At 34.2% G+C, this 15,398-nt stretch overlaps 1 protein-coding gene across 1 annotated transcript; it reads right to left on the bottom strand.

The window, feature by feature from the left end:
- Positions 1 to 5,465: 5,465 nt before the first annotated feature.
- LOC128204091 (uncharacterized) lies at positions 5,466 to 6,595 on the bottom strand. Its single transcript, XM_052905434.1, has 2 exons — positions 6,374 to 6,595; positions 5,466 to 6,172 (listed from the first exon to the last, which is right to left on the bottom strand). Exons 1-2 carry the CDS (start codon positions 6,570 to 6,572, stop codon positions 5,568 to 5,570), a joined length of 804 nt encoding a protein of 267 aa, XP_052761394.1. The 5' UTR covers positions 6,573 to 6,595; the 3' UTR covers positions 5,466 to 5,567.
- Between the last annotated feature and the right edge of the window lie 8,803 nt (positions 6,596 to 15,398).

Below are 15,398 nucleotides of genomic sequence, written 5' to 3'. Positions count from 1 at the left end.
CAATAAACTAAACAGGTAAAAAGTTGATGCATAGCATCAAGTCGGCGCAATGAAATTAGAAGAAAAACGTGCATGTAGATAACCAAAAATGGTTATTATTTCAATGATAATATTTTTTTTAATGTTGGGTGTACATATGTTCGAAGGACATTATGGTAAATAATATTGTTACAATAGTTTAAGCCCGGAATTATAGATATTCTGTTTTTTTCCAAGCTTATCCTCCGGTTTAAACTTAATTATGCCAAAAATATACATACATTTCTTCGGAAGAAATAGAGTCAACGGTCTAATACATAGATTTCAATAGCATGAAATTCACCTTTTATTTGTACCGGCATGTTATGTGAATTCCTTGCTTTATATATTTTATATGTTTTTTTGTAACACATTTCACTCATATGAGTATATAGAACGGGGATAAAAAAAAATGAACATTAAGAGGGAATTATCTGGAGTTCATTCTTTCGAATGACATTTTCAAAACAAACAATTAAGCTCAATGTTAATTTTTCAAAACTCGCATTTTTTGCTGTCGCCAAGGGAGGTTACTGCATTGGAGGTTTACAAACATAAAGGATATTGTAATAGTACCGTGTAACCTTCATCTATTTGGGCGGAAGTTGGTATCAATCGAGTTGTTATGATGAGTTGGTATCTAAAATCAAAATTTTCAAAATGATAAGCAGGGCTATTATAATTTAAGGTTTCATTATCAATTAAAGCGTAAAGTTTTATAAAACATACTTAAATTCATATTTTATCATGCAACGTGGAAACTATTGAAAGCATTGTTCTGCAATTTATGAACTAGTCCCTTAGTTGGAATATTCCTAAAGTAGTATCAAATATAGTCGGCTGGGTGCCGACTAATAATCGCAATTAGGTCAATTAAATTGAATCCCGTTCAATAAAAAGTACACGGACGGATAGGTTTGGGGCCTGGTTGCAATAAAGAACCCCATTTATCAAATCCTATCCTGTAGTGTTTACAGATTTATCAGTGAAACAAATACGATATTTCACTGTTTCATACAGAATATATTATGGGCTTACCGTACATTCTGAACTTTTGAACCCTTGCATACACATATCAGGATGTTGGCCGGGCAAATATTTGTATGGTTTCCTGTAGGCAGGGAAGGAGCATTTGTTTCTAATAGTATCAGCAAAATCTAGTAGTATTTAAATTTCATGGTCGATTAAGTATCTGCTTTCAAGAATCCTTCTCTCGGGAATACTTTCCAAAGCTTTTTTTTTCTAGCAAGCTGAATTAATTTTTAGCAACGACACATCAGTGTACCATGCTGTTATTCCCACGAACATAATGTAACTTACAATTGTGCTGTCTTAAATGCATACAAGTGTCCTTTATGTATACTCTTGAAAGAGGTAACCATATTACAGTGGAATGTCAACAAGTGGAACCGTGCGTGTGTGGAATGCCCGTTAAGTCGGGAAAACTGGTTGATGTTATTACTGTATACAGTGTTCTAATCCATCCGACTTTTCTGTAATTTTATGCATGAATATATTAAGAAACGGCTCTTGTAAATACTTGTTCCAATATTGTACCCATTTAAAACTAAATGCTTTTATTTCCAGGTCACTAGCTCTTTCTTATGTTTTGTATGTTTGTTATTCATGTCGGAAAATAGCTCATTGAGCTTATGTTTCTTGTTAACATATACCCGACTTTAAATAAAGATTCGTGTATCTTAATGAAAACTAACATATAGAAATTATAGAAAAATTAACAACGAAAATCTAGCACTTTATTTATATTGGCCTATACTTAAGTGCATAAGTTTAACCTTGCATTAAGGCCTGTACTTGTGTAATTTTATGTGGGGTTATATGCCAAATTGAATCAGCACTTTTAAGAAGCCTTCTACATGTATTCTAGAATATGAATAAAACTGAACGATGTTCATAATAGCTGTCTTTCTATTGTAAATTTTAAAAAGTGGTAACGCCGACAAATCTTTCTATTTTTCTTGTTTTGTAGTTGCATACATTTAAATTACGTCGTATATTAATTAAACTAAGCTCACTTTTATGCAATAAGTTTACTCGAGAACTTTCTGAACGTAGCAGTTTATATCACAGTGATTACTTATTCATAATTATGCCGTTTATTTTTTATGATATCAATTTGACAAAACGGGGAGGCCCAATTTCTTACGTTTTAAAAAGGTTTGACCGCACTCTTTTGTATATATTAATGCTGAAATATTTGAATTCGAATATGTTTAATGTGAACTTGCTTATAAGCAATAAAGTATGACTCAACCAAGTCAAGCTTTCTAAATTTGCATTTAAGTGAACGTTTACTTTCTGATTCAGTTTGAAAACCAATCATTTTTAAAAGCAACTTATACGTTATTAAAGGACAAATTCGCAGACAGCACACTATTGTTGTTTTCTGTTGTATAATAATTGATACATGGTATCTATGAACATCAACCTTTTGGCTCACACGTTTTTGATCGATGTAACGGCACACACCCTTTGTATGTACAATGTATAAGAATAAAAGCCACGAGGGCATTGTGCAAATACTGTCTTTGATAGTTTTATTCATGGTAAAAGAGTTGTCTTCAAAAATGTAAGACAAATGACATAAGTAATGTTATCCTAACCAAACAATAATATTTTTCTTTTGAAATACTGACAAGTGATTCCAAAAGAAGGATCCTCCAGACAGAAGTCATAGGTTCAAGCGTGTCACAGCGTTTTTTACTTGCAGTGGAATAAAATCTTCCTCCACCATTACATTCAATTAAAGAAAGAAACCAAAATCACGATAATATTTTTAAATCCCCTCGTTAACAACAACAACTGAATAATTAGCATAATATATGTCACTGAATATGATTGATTAATGTTTAAGATATTTGATATTGCAGCAAAGTGCGTTGTTTTTAAACATGTAAAATGAACAAAACCCAATGTTTTATTCAAAATAATTTTGAAGAAAATGAGTAACCTTTACCATAATCCGATCTTGAAATATACAACTCAGGTCGGTTAGATTTCGGTTAAAACATGTTATCAAAGCTTACAAAATCCTTTAAATAAAGAAAATTGAAAATATATTATCCAAGGTACATAATCACCAAGAACAGAGAGTTGGTATCTTGCTTCGATAACGTCCATCGAAGATGACTTATTTAGTTTAGCACTTCTGCTTTTCGTAAGGGATCTTATTGTCAATAAGCAAAGCTCGTTGCGTTCGTCATCGTCGAGGAAAGCGCACGTCGATGTTTGACATTATCGATGTTAACTTTGATATATTTATTTTCTGAAAGTTTAATGAATACATTTGTGATCTGTAGTAATTCTAACATGTTTTTAGATACTTATTTCAGCGGTACATGTTTTACTTAGATATAAAGCACATTATCAAACAATTCGCGTTTAAAAGTTAACAACGATCTCCTTAATCCTTTTGTTAACTTTAACCAAGTTTTGAAAAATCGGGCTATTAAATGTAAATAGCACTTACAGATAGAACCGTTTCGCTTTTACCTTTGTTTTCAGCAGACATACAGGGCCGATTGTTCAGAATTTCCCTAAATTTACCAACGTTGTTAACAGCATCGTTGTTAACTACAAAAAGGACTATTTTATAAAATGCTCATTCAGATATATGTAACACGTACAACTGAAACAGGTGTCTCGAACGGTGTAAGGAAAAACTGTAAATCACAAATGTATCCGTTTTAGTTCCAGTGCAATACAGATTTGAAAGTTAACCACGATGACGTTAACAATGGTGTTAAATTTAAGAACATTTTGAACAATGCAAGTCAGACATACGCACTCAATATAAGGACTTTAGTGAAGATTTATCGATAAATGAACACTAAGACCATACATCTACATTCTTTATGATCTGTCAGATGGGTAACGTTATTGCTTGGTAATGATTAAAATCTCATTTCATTCCAGAGCATACTAGTATTCGTTGGGTATGATATAATGGAGATCACAATAGGAACAAACGTCTTACATTTTCCAATAGGACCCATTACTTCAGTCTAGTTCTAAATAAATTTGGCGAAATCGGATAATTGGAGTTTTGATAAATGTACGAACGGGTCCCTATCTAAGCCATAATCATAACCTTGTCTACTGGGCGTGTGTCATCCAATGTTGGTGCAACATTAATGCAGATATACACCGTATGATGAAATAGCGAAAAAAAAAGAAAATTGTCGAAAACTGACATAAACTTGGTATCGATGTGTACAGTGCATTGAAACTAACTAACTAAAGTACCGCATAGTTTACAATTTATTTATTTTTTCGTAGTTTTTTCGTATTTTTCCATTTAAAAAAGATTACTAGGTATGTATACCTAGTATAATTTTTTTTTGCGTGATTGACTCGTCGATGTTATCACGTGATATTACCAAGCTAGGTATATAGCTTAAATATTCCAAATGTTTCGAGTAAATCTTCGTAGCACAGTGAATACAACACTGGACTGCAACACTCTGTTGTATAGTCCCTTTAATGTTTTTATGAGCCATACGGTCTCTTAGTCATTAAGGTATTCGACATCGAAATCTAAAGTCAAGACGTGCTCTGGTTAAAATTGGCAAACAGACAAAAATAGTAAATCGCGCTGAATAAAGATCCGTTTTATTGTTTGATCATTGAATATCCAATGTACCAACCCTTTCTAAATTCAAAAGAGTATCTAAGCACTAAAATTTTAATTTTCAATTTAAATAGAAATAATAAATTACCATTGGCTACCCCGTTGTTTTGCCCTCCTCACGTGGATAACCCCGAACCAGTGATAGTTCATTCTTCCACTGGGTAACTATGTACGTTCAACTGAACCAGTTGTTTTGCCTTCCTCACGTGGATAACCCCGAACCAGTGATAGTTCATTCTTCCACTGGGTAACTATGTACGTTCAATTGAACAAGTTGTTTAGCCCTCCTCACGTGGATAACCCCGAACCAGTGATAGTTCATTCTTCCACTGGGTAACTATGTACGTTCAATTGAACAAGTTGTTTTGCCCTCCTCACGTGGATAACCCCGAACCAGTGATAGCTCATTCTTACACTGGGTAAGTATGTGTTTATTATAAGGTATCAATGTATAGTGGTATGATTCGTCATTATTTACCTTTTACACCGAGTGTAACGATTTAATAACGTCTTACAAATACCATCGTGTTTATTGTTTAATTTATACATAAGCCGTAATAGGAAGTACAGCACTTGAATTTTATTTTTACGTGCTATTCATGCAGCACTAACACACAAAAAAGTAAAAGTACAGACATGCTACAGCAGGAATATTGATTAATTTTAAAGGTAAAAAACTATGTTGTTTCATCCACAATCCATACTAAGCGTTAAAGCACGACTTTAATATAATAACTCATATCTTTATTCCAAAATACTTTCTGTTAACAAACGAAACAAAGAATTTTGCATAAAATACTATAACAAACCTAAAATAATGGCGCTTTAATTGACGTAACAGTCGCACACGTATACAATTTTTCAAATGAAGTGTGTTAATTTCTTTGTAAGTAAAGTCCTATTTAGAACACACCACACAGGTTAACGCCTTGTTCTCGCTATATGGAGGACACTTTAACGAGCCACAAACAGCTTGAGCAAAGTAAAACAGCGCACCATTCTGGTTTCCACTATCACTTCCTTCCGCCTTTTCAGGGTTTCCGTCCATGCAAACGAGTTCCTTGTTCCCTTCATGGCCGTGACAAGACGACATCAAATAGCCAGAGTACTCTGTATGCCATCCGCTGTAACAGGCATTCCTTGCTGGGATCATGACGACGCTTCTTCCTATTACGCGGCAAACGGCACACGGAACGTCTTCTTCATATAAATTCGTGTGAAACGTTGCAGACCCGGTTTCATACTCAGCACCATAAACCGTGCTTATGGAACTCGCTTTTCGTCCATCGCCGTCAAAGATAGGGTCCTTTGGCAGACAAATGTAGTTGCTGCTGGCTCCTTTTTTATCAAACCAGCCACCGCCAGCAAACCCTTCGTACACCAATTCCGTTGTTCCATGGCATGACCGCCGACCCCATCGTGTGTATATACCACTGCTCACGACTTCGACTGATTTGAGTGATTCTATTTCAGTCTGCAGCTCTTGCATTTTGTTTGTCAGGCCTTAAATAACGAGAAATAAGTGATAATGATGTATTGGTTATGGAATAGGTAGCAGTAATAAAGTTATGTGTACTTTTCCACATTTGGAAAGGTGCCTTTCGTGTCGCTGGAGCGAGTCTTGTTAATAATTAATACTGTTAACATTATACGACTGATTTTGTCAAACAACGCTCATTTTTAAAAGATTGAAAATTAGATCACCTGTTATCTTCTGAATATTTTCTTCCATATAGCCAGTTGTCTTCTTCAATGATTCATCAAACGCGTCCATCTTAATTTCTGATCTGATTACTTTCTCTAACAGTTTTTCCTCGTAATGAAACCTGGAACACTCAGGCTCTCGTGCAAAGTAAACAGTTGCAAATTGCATTGCCAATAAAATAACAAATATTTCTCTCATTTCTACTAGGATCCGTGTATATTTATGCTACCCTGGGTACTGCTAACGGCTTATCGTCATGAAATTACACCTGACAAAGCCGTAATACTGTTATGTCTTTAAAGATAAAATATTTGATGAATAATCTTGTATCTTTGCGTTAAGTGTTTGTGATAGTTTTGTTAATTCAACACTCCATACACTTGATTTTCCCCGTTTTATCTGCAAACCTTTTGATGGCATCTTATTTTTATCTTAAATTTCAAATCGAATAGATATGATGAACATATCATTGTTTGTGAAAGGCACTCTCGCAAGGTTTATAGTCATGCAATGGAAACTTTGATTGTATATGAAAAGTGAATTAACAATTTGCTTGTAGGCTGCCAAAGTAGTTTTTACAACAGTTTTTGAATACTCTTAATACTTTTACAAAGCAAAATATTTACAATTCTACGTATATATTTAAAGATAAACCTCAAATGTAACGTAGTCTATGATTTCGTTTTTATACAAATCTGAAGTTATGCCACGTTAGGCAATGCCATTGTGTTTACGAAATTTCAACATCAATTTGTTAAACAGATATCAAAACATGAAACCGTTGCCTACTATTTAAATCTCGTGTATAATTTGTATTAAACCGTTCAGTATATGTTTGAAATACGTTATGTAATTACATTTATGTGTTGTTCAACTCTTAGAATAAGAACCGACTGCTATCTTGAGAACTTTTGGTGAATCGAAACACGAGCGATGTTGTGAATTAAAGTATATGTATGTTAATTCAATGCCAAATATTACATGTACAAAAGCGCCAATAGGAATGTCGCCAAACTGGACAGGTATCTGAATGGGGAGATGTAGTATTGATTATTATAAAATGGTTAACTTCCCAACGCTACATATCAGCACCGTGCCAAACTGAGTGCATTTTTTCGATGGCTGCCTTGAGTGGTTAAACGTCGCTTTATTTCAGATTAAATTTTGTTTTCCATAAAATCTGGCCAAAAATAAAGGGAAATCAATCTAATAACCAGAATACTTTTCAAAATATCAGTTGTCTGTTGGAACTTGATAAAGGGGAACATTCTGACCAACTTTGAACATAATCTAACCAATCCCTACCAAGATATCGTTTCGATGATATGGTTACAAAAATAAATATCTAAGATTTGACCTTTTGACAACACCAGACATAGTTTCACATTAATCGAAAAGTTTATCAATGAAAACATGAAGATAATGTTTTATAAATATTTGACCAAATATACTAACGCCGGTGTGTTGCAAAGATGTTTTATAAGATTTTCTAGTGACCTTGTTTTCGACCCCATGTCACCAACTTTTATAAGCAGCCGAGATATAATGAAGGAGGAAATTCTGACCAAGTTTGAGCATCATCTAACCAATCCGTAGCATGATATGGTTTCAGACAGAAACAAATGAGACGGATGGACGGAATTACGGACGGACAACGCCAAAACAATATCCCCCTTCCCGAAACCTTCGATTCGGCGGGGGAAAATTATTATAGCTACATCATGTGTACATATTGCACATATTATAATAAAGTTAAGTACTGTTCTCCTATCCTAACTAACACTGTCCGGAACAAACAAACAGTCTATGCATTAAGGATATGTTGTCATCATTTATACAATAGAGAACATTCAGACGTTGAATCAATAATGACTACCTTTAAAACAAGGTAATGTATAGACCTTTAGTTGAATGCAAACATAGATTGACAGGAGGCAATATCTTTTGTTGTTTTATTATTCAGCGACGCCGACAACCACGCCAAAGCTATGACATTGCCTCGATCTTTTTCTTCGCATGGATAATTGTTCATGATCGCTATATCTTTATTTTCGTCATTCTCTTGAGATTAACATTAAACATTTTCACTTATTTCCCCCCGATTTTCTGGAGTTTAACATAATTCAAATACACTCTTTAAAAATGAAAGCGTGTTCAAAAAAATGAAAATATATAATATAACAAGGTGACACATATAGTTGAGAAGCATACACATATTCAACTTAGTCAATAAGTGTTGTGAATATTTTATACTTGGTACTATATTAAGCGTTTTTGTACAGTTAGTAGTGCAAAAGCACAAGACTTAAACTTTACACACGCTTCACACACCTAGTCTTGATTTTCACAGAATTAAAGAAAAACAAACTGGTATGAACAAGTTAACTTTCAATGCAACCAAAACTAAAATTGAATTAAATTACTTTTAACGACAAATTGATGGTGAAAGTAAATTATAAAATGCATACAATATTCTGCTGCTTTTATTTGCGTAATTTCATCCAATAATATGTTTCAATTTTACATGTTTAAATGCCAGAAGACCCATACAAGCAGAATGCGTCTCATACGCATGTACATTGGTACAAAAGAATATAGCTCCTTCTTTTTATTTAGAACACACGACGTATGTTAACGCCTTGTTTTCGCTATACGGAGGACATTTTAACGAGCCACAAACAGCTTGAGCAAAGTAAAACAAATCATAATTCTGGTCAGCGCCATTACTTCGTTCCGCTATTTCAGGGTTACCGTCTACTCGAACGAGTTCTTTGTTCCGATAATAGCCGTGATAAGACGACATCAAATAGCCAGAGTACTCCGTATGTCCATACCTCAAAGGTCAAAGTCACACGAGATATTTAAAGGTCAGAGTACACATGCCCGTGTCCGGGCTATAGATTACTTATGCATTAATGGATTACCATATTACTTGGTACACATGTTGTCCTCATTGAGACGATGTGCAGTGACCTGGAACCGTGCTTATGGAACCCGCTTTTCGTCCATCGCCGTCAAAGATAGGGTCCTTTGGCAGACAAATGTAGTTGCTGCTGGCTCCTTTTTTATCAAACCAGCCACCGCCAGCAAACCCTTCGTACACCAATTCCGTTGTTCCATGGCATGACCGCCGACCCCATCGTGTGTATATACCACTGCTCACGACTTCGACTGGACCCGGGTCCATACGACATCAAATAGCCAGAGTACTCCGTATGTCCATACCTCAAAGGTCAAGGTCACACGAGACACTTAAAGGTTAGAGTACACATGCTCGTGTACGCGCTATAACTTACTTATGCATTGATGGATTACCATATTACTTCATCGAAAAAACTTAAAGCTTGCTATTTCATCGATGTTATAAATCAAGAACTCATTTTCCTTCTTTTTTTAGCCAAAATAACCTTGACATTGATCTGACCTACACTACACCCAATATGAATAACTTTAACAAATATCCTTTTAGAATATGTTCATATATCCAAGAATATTTAGGTTACCGATCAAACAACTTGTATTTTCTATATTCTCACTCTTGACCAGTGGTTGTGTACAATTTTGGTCAGATTCAATGTACCAGTCAGGTTGCGAGAAAAACAAAATATACTAAAAAACAATGGCGAGGGATAAAGCCGTCCTTTGGACTGCCTTGTTAATTCTGAAATTAAGACAAATAATTATTTAGAGAAGAACTTGTGCTATGTTTAATTCCCTACTAACGTTGCTAAATTCTACCTTTGTGAACACTTTGGAAAAAAGTCAAATGTATTCCAGCTTTGTTGTCAACATTTATACGAAACTCATAATTTGTCAATGTTATAGAAAGAAAATTTCAAATATTGAGTCCATCTAGATACTGTGATTAATAATTATGATAAATAAGGGTGTACAGCCATTCCTCCTCCTTTACAGAAAACTCAAGAAAATGCTATCCGAATCCTGTTTAATAACCACGTAGTTATATACAACTTCGAATATCTGTGTAACGAACACTGCCGATGTTTCAGTTCACGAACATGTAATGCCTTTGTGGTTATCTATCACTCCCACGAAATCCTTTCAAATTCAAATTGATGTTGGGTGTAACTTCATACATGTTTTTTCCTGAAATCGCTTTTATATTTGCCATCCTAATATAATAATAAATACGATAAGGAAGGGTTTACACCCGCTGCTTTTTCCCAACACACGGAAAACACAGTTGTTCTCAAAACAAGTAGTATTAATAAAATGTTCAAGTATGTACAACGAACACTGCCAATGTCTCTCTCGAGTAATGATCAACCCTTTAAAGCCTTTAAATAATTATGCGTACCGAAAAGGGTGATTCCACCCCCATATATTCATTTACCTGTAATCTTCTGCATTTGTTTTTCCATGCATTTGCCTTCTTCAATGAATCGCCAAACACTCCCATTCTGATTTCCGATCTGATCATTTTTTCTAACAACTTTTTCTCGTAATGAAACCGCGAACATACAGGCTGCCGCGCAAAGCAAACGGCTGCCAATTCAATGACAATATATTTGTTTCTTAATTTTATCATTCTTTTTCGCTAATTGTTCAGTAAATTGTCGTGGTATAATCTTCAACAACGACGGAAATTAGAACACTTAGCCGTTCTTTAAATTATTTACGAAAGTATAAAATTAACACTGCGTTAATTCGCATTCGCTGTACAATTTTTATATATCTCGCGGGCAATAAATCGCGTTTATTGTGTCATTATGCATGAATTACTGATTTCTTTGTATGGTCGGTTTGCACACTCATTCAAATAGCTGCAATTGGGCCCTGGTGTTTTTTCCAGCTATTCTTTGCTTTGTTATGGATATTTTTATGTGATCAACAATTCCTGGTGTTCGATGCAGGCTGTTTTGTGTGAATTTAGTATCTATATTAATGTAAGCCAAAAAGAAGTTCAAAGTTCCATTTTTCAATGTATTTATGATTCATCATATCTCTGAATGATGTCGGTTTTTATTTTCTTATCCAGGGCACACCATTTTACACTTTGATGCACTCACGATAAACTTATTTTTATGTAGTAAAATCAAGATGAAGTAAGGAATTTGGCTGAATGAAATAAGCTACTTAAGGGTGTTACGCTTGAGAACTTTCGAGTAATTAGGGCCAGATCTCTATAATTATATCAACACCATTTATATCCCTGGCCATAACAGTGATCCCTGATTTGTACATGGTAGATCTATACATTTTTTTTAAGCTATGGAGTGAGTGTGTATATAAAAAATTAATCCTTCTTGATAGACAACAATGAAACGGGTCTAAATGATATAATCTTATTATGTAAATATTTATTATATGCTGTTGCTCTGCTTTTGTTTCATATGTATTTTGTAATGTAACTCTTCATACATGGTGGAAATAAGGATATATATGTTTTGACATTCAGTCATGTCAGTTCACTTGTCAGTACTACAAGGTGCATTAATTGTGTTAGTCAATAGTTCTGGTTTGTGTTTAGTTTTTCTCCTTTTTAAATTCTTTTTTACTTTTTTTTATTTTACACGTATGAGTTTTGTGATTGAATTTCAATGTGCCAATTAACTTTTTTTTATTTCATTTCTTGTTTGAAACGCTGCATTATGTCTAAGCAATATTGTTTAATTTGAATGTGAAGATGCACTCCATTTTCTGTTTATTAGCATTGTGCATCATTGGATTTGTGTATTTATTTAAAATGTGTTTTTTTACATGTAATTTTGACACGCTTTTCCAGTTTGACAGCTTCAATTGACATATACAATCAATTAAACAAAGTTAACACTTATTATTATGTTATTAATCAAATTCCCATATAAATGTACTAGATCTTTTTAGCTTGGTATTGTCAAACCTAACTGAAAAAAATGTGTAAAAATTTTAGTCACATTTTTTCTTGTATGAAACTTTTATATTGCCAGTATTACGCAAAATCCTATCATTGTCAGTATTTGAATTTTATTGATTTGTTTAGTTTGTACATCTTGTTTTACATTTCTTATGTTTTCATGTTAATAAACTTAATAAAATTATTGTTATTTTTGTTGTGTAATTAAATATAATGCTGATGTTATGTCATTTGTACTTCACAACGTAGCTGTCGATCAAGATAACCAATGAAAGGATAGTTATGCAATGAACACCCAAGATCAAATATTTTTAGGCAATTGGAATCAATAATAAATAACATGTAATAACAAAAGTAATGGTTTACCCCAAATTCATTGCCTAGGTAGGGCCCATATACAGCCCACATATACCATGTGGGACCCATATGGGACATCAAGCCCGGTTCAAAAACACATGTGAGGCCCATATGGGTCCTAAATCGAGCCCTGTTCCAAAACCCATGTGGGGCCATATAGGTCCTACATTCAACCCATATGGGCTTGCCCATGTGGGACCCACATGGAGCCCTGTTGCAAAACCCATGTGGGACCAGATGGGCAGCCCACATGGGATCCATATGGTAACCTATGTGGGACCCATATGGGTCCAATATATTTTGCTGGCTTGGTTTGTACTTGCTGTGGAATAAAGTCTACCCCCACGATTACATTCAAAAAAGGAAAGTAACCAAAATCACGATAATATTTTTTAATCCCCTTGTTTATAACAACAACTAAATAATAAGCATCCTCTCTGTCACCGTAGTATATGTTTGATTTAAATTTATGATATTTGTTATTGCGGAAGTGCTTTGTCTATAAACCTGAAAAATGTACAAAAAAGCAAATGTGTCATTCAAAAACATTGTAAAGAAAAAAAGCTGTCTTTACTTAATCCGGTCTTGAAATATAACACAGTAAATCAGTTTGACTTCAGTTAGATAATGTTATTTAAGCACAGGAAATCATTAAGATAAAGTGATACTCACCAAGGTACATAATCAGCAAGAACAGATCGTTGGTATTTTGCTTTGATTACGTTTTAAGAGAGAGTTATGAGATAATTATTTCTGCTGTACATCTTTATTTAGATATAATTCACACCATCAATCAATTCATGTTTAAAAGTTCACGATCTCCTTAATCCCTTTGTTAACTTTATAAAAGTTTTGAACAATCGGCCCATTAAACGTAAATAGCATTTAAAGATAGAACCGTTTCCCTTTAATCTTTGTTTTCAGCAGACATATTGGGCCGATTGTTCAGAACTTCCCTAAAGTGACCAAGTTGTTAACAGCATCGTTGTTAATTATAAAAGGTGGACTGTTTTGTGAAACGTACCATGTACAGCTGAAACGCGAATCTCGAACGGTATCACTTATCTGAAAATGCAGATCACAAATGTAACTATCCGTTTTAGTTCCAGTGCAGTACAGATTTGAGAGTTAACAACGATGACTTTAACAATGGTGTTAACTTTAAGAACGTTCTGAACAATGTAAATTAGACATACGCACTCAATGTTAGGACTTTGCTGTAGAGTTAACGATAATTGAACACTAAGACCGAAAATCTACATTCTTTTTTTGTCAATCTCATTTGATTCCAGTGGATATCTTGTGTAGGATTTAATGTGGATCACAATAAGAACAAATGCCTTACATTATACGTACGTCATTAGCACTACATTGTCTACTGGGCGTGTGTCCTAAGATTTTGTTGTAAAGTTAATGTTTTGTTTATGAGCCATTCTGTCATACAGCCACTAAAGTAGTTGACATCGATATTAAACTCCGTCTGGAAGCCATTCTCTGGTTGAAACTTGCCAACAGATAAAACTAGGAAAATCGAACTAAATGAAAGTTCATTGAGAACACATTTCAAAAAGTTTCTTTGAGTATAACTGATATGCTGGAAAACGCATAGCCAGTGGCGGATCTGGTAACACACTTGACTGTTATTCCAGGAGTATAAAGTTCGATTCCCCACCTCACCAATAAACAAATACTTATTGACTTCCGGGAGGGACATTAAATGGGTGTCCATAGTGACAGTGCTATACACTGGTTCTTTGTAGGTTTTGAAGCGAAATGGTTGTGACTTACGAAATTTTGCCCCTGCACCACCATTGCACAGGGTCAGCTCGATCACTCAGTCCTACACATCAACTGAACTATTAGTCTAAACTTTCAAATGAGTTTAGTTCATCCAGGGAACGACGCGATGTTTGATGTATTTGCATGAACTGTTAAGAACACAGAACGTGTGGATTAACATCATTTATCATATGCTTTCCGGTGGTTTGTTAAGATTAATAATTGAAATAAGAATGTTATTTCACCGTTTAAAACAGTGAAATGACATTTCGATATTTCTAACTGTTTTGAAAGTTTAGCCCGCTCTCAATTCCAAATCAAACGTCAGCGCGTATATGGCTTGGACGCACATTTCGTTCGCCTACAAGTTGACGAGTTTTTATGAAAAATAACAATTAACTGTCATTTTATATCCTTTATAGGCATATAATAAAAATGTGCTTGTTTCAGTGTAAGATTGCAATATATTTCACATCATCTTACACCGAAACAAACAATTATCCTTTATTTCTTTGAAATCATTAAATACGTCTATAGCTTTCTCAGATGATTCCAGCTGTTGAATTTACTTCTTACACATGCTATTCCTTTATTCCGGCTTAATACAACCATCTCATATTGTGTTTGTATTACACAAGTGTAATATGAAAATGCTCTTTTTCTTTTTATTCAGAAAAGACATCTTTCCGCTAGCTTGTAAACAATTTAATTAGAAAAATAATTACCAAATTAATTTTCCAGCAAGGCATGCGTTTCTTCCTTATTTTGTTTTGATGATCAAGATTTATTTAAATACAGTAATTTATTTTCCATCTAAATTTTAAAAATGACTCTCTCATGTATTTTGTAAAATGCAGATTTAATTTGACTTAAAAAGAAGTGTGGCAAGTTTGGCGTGTTAAACTTAGATACTGACGGCTGCAACGTTTCAAAAAATGTTATTATTTGCTCAAATATTGTCTTTCTTTCAAGTCCTCGATTTTGAAAGCGTTAGTAACGCGACTCAGCAAAAGGCTGACAAAAGTAAACAC

This window comes from Mya arenaria, chromosome 10, assembly GCF_026914265.1.
Source record: "Mya arenaria isolate MELC-2E11 chromosome 10, ASM2691426v1".
Lineage (NCBI taxonomy): Eukaryota > Metazoa > Mollusca > Bivalvia > Myida > Myidae > Mya > Mya arenaria.
Note: the sequence above shows the minus strand (reverse complement) of the source record. Positions and strands in the feature narration are given on the sequence as shown.

What these genes read in the sequence shown, in the direction of transcription:
- LOC128204091 (XM_052905434.1), bottom strand. Translation starts at nt 6,572, where the DNA reads ATGAGAGAAATATTTGTTATTTTATTGGCAATGCAATTTGCAACTGTT. An exon ending in AAATATTCAGAAGATAACAG is followed by an intron (nt 6,173 to 6,373) that starts GTGATCTAATTT and finishes TCGTTATTTAAG; the next exon opens with GCCTGACAAACAAAATGCAA.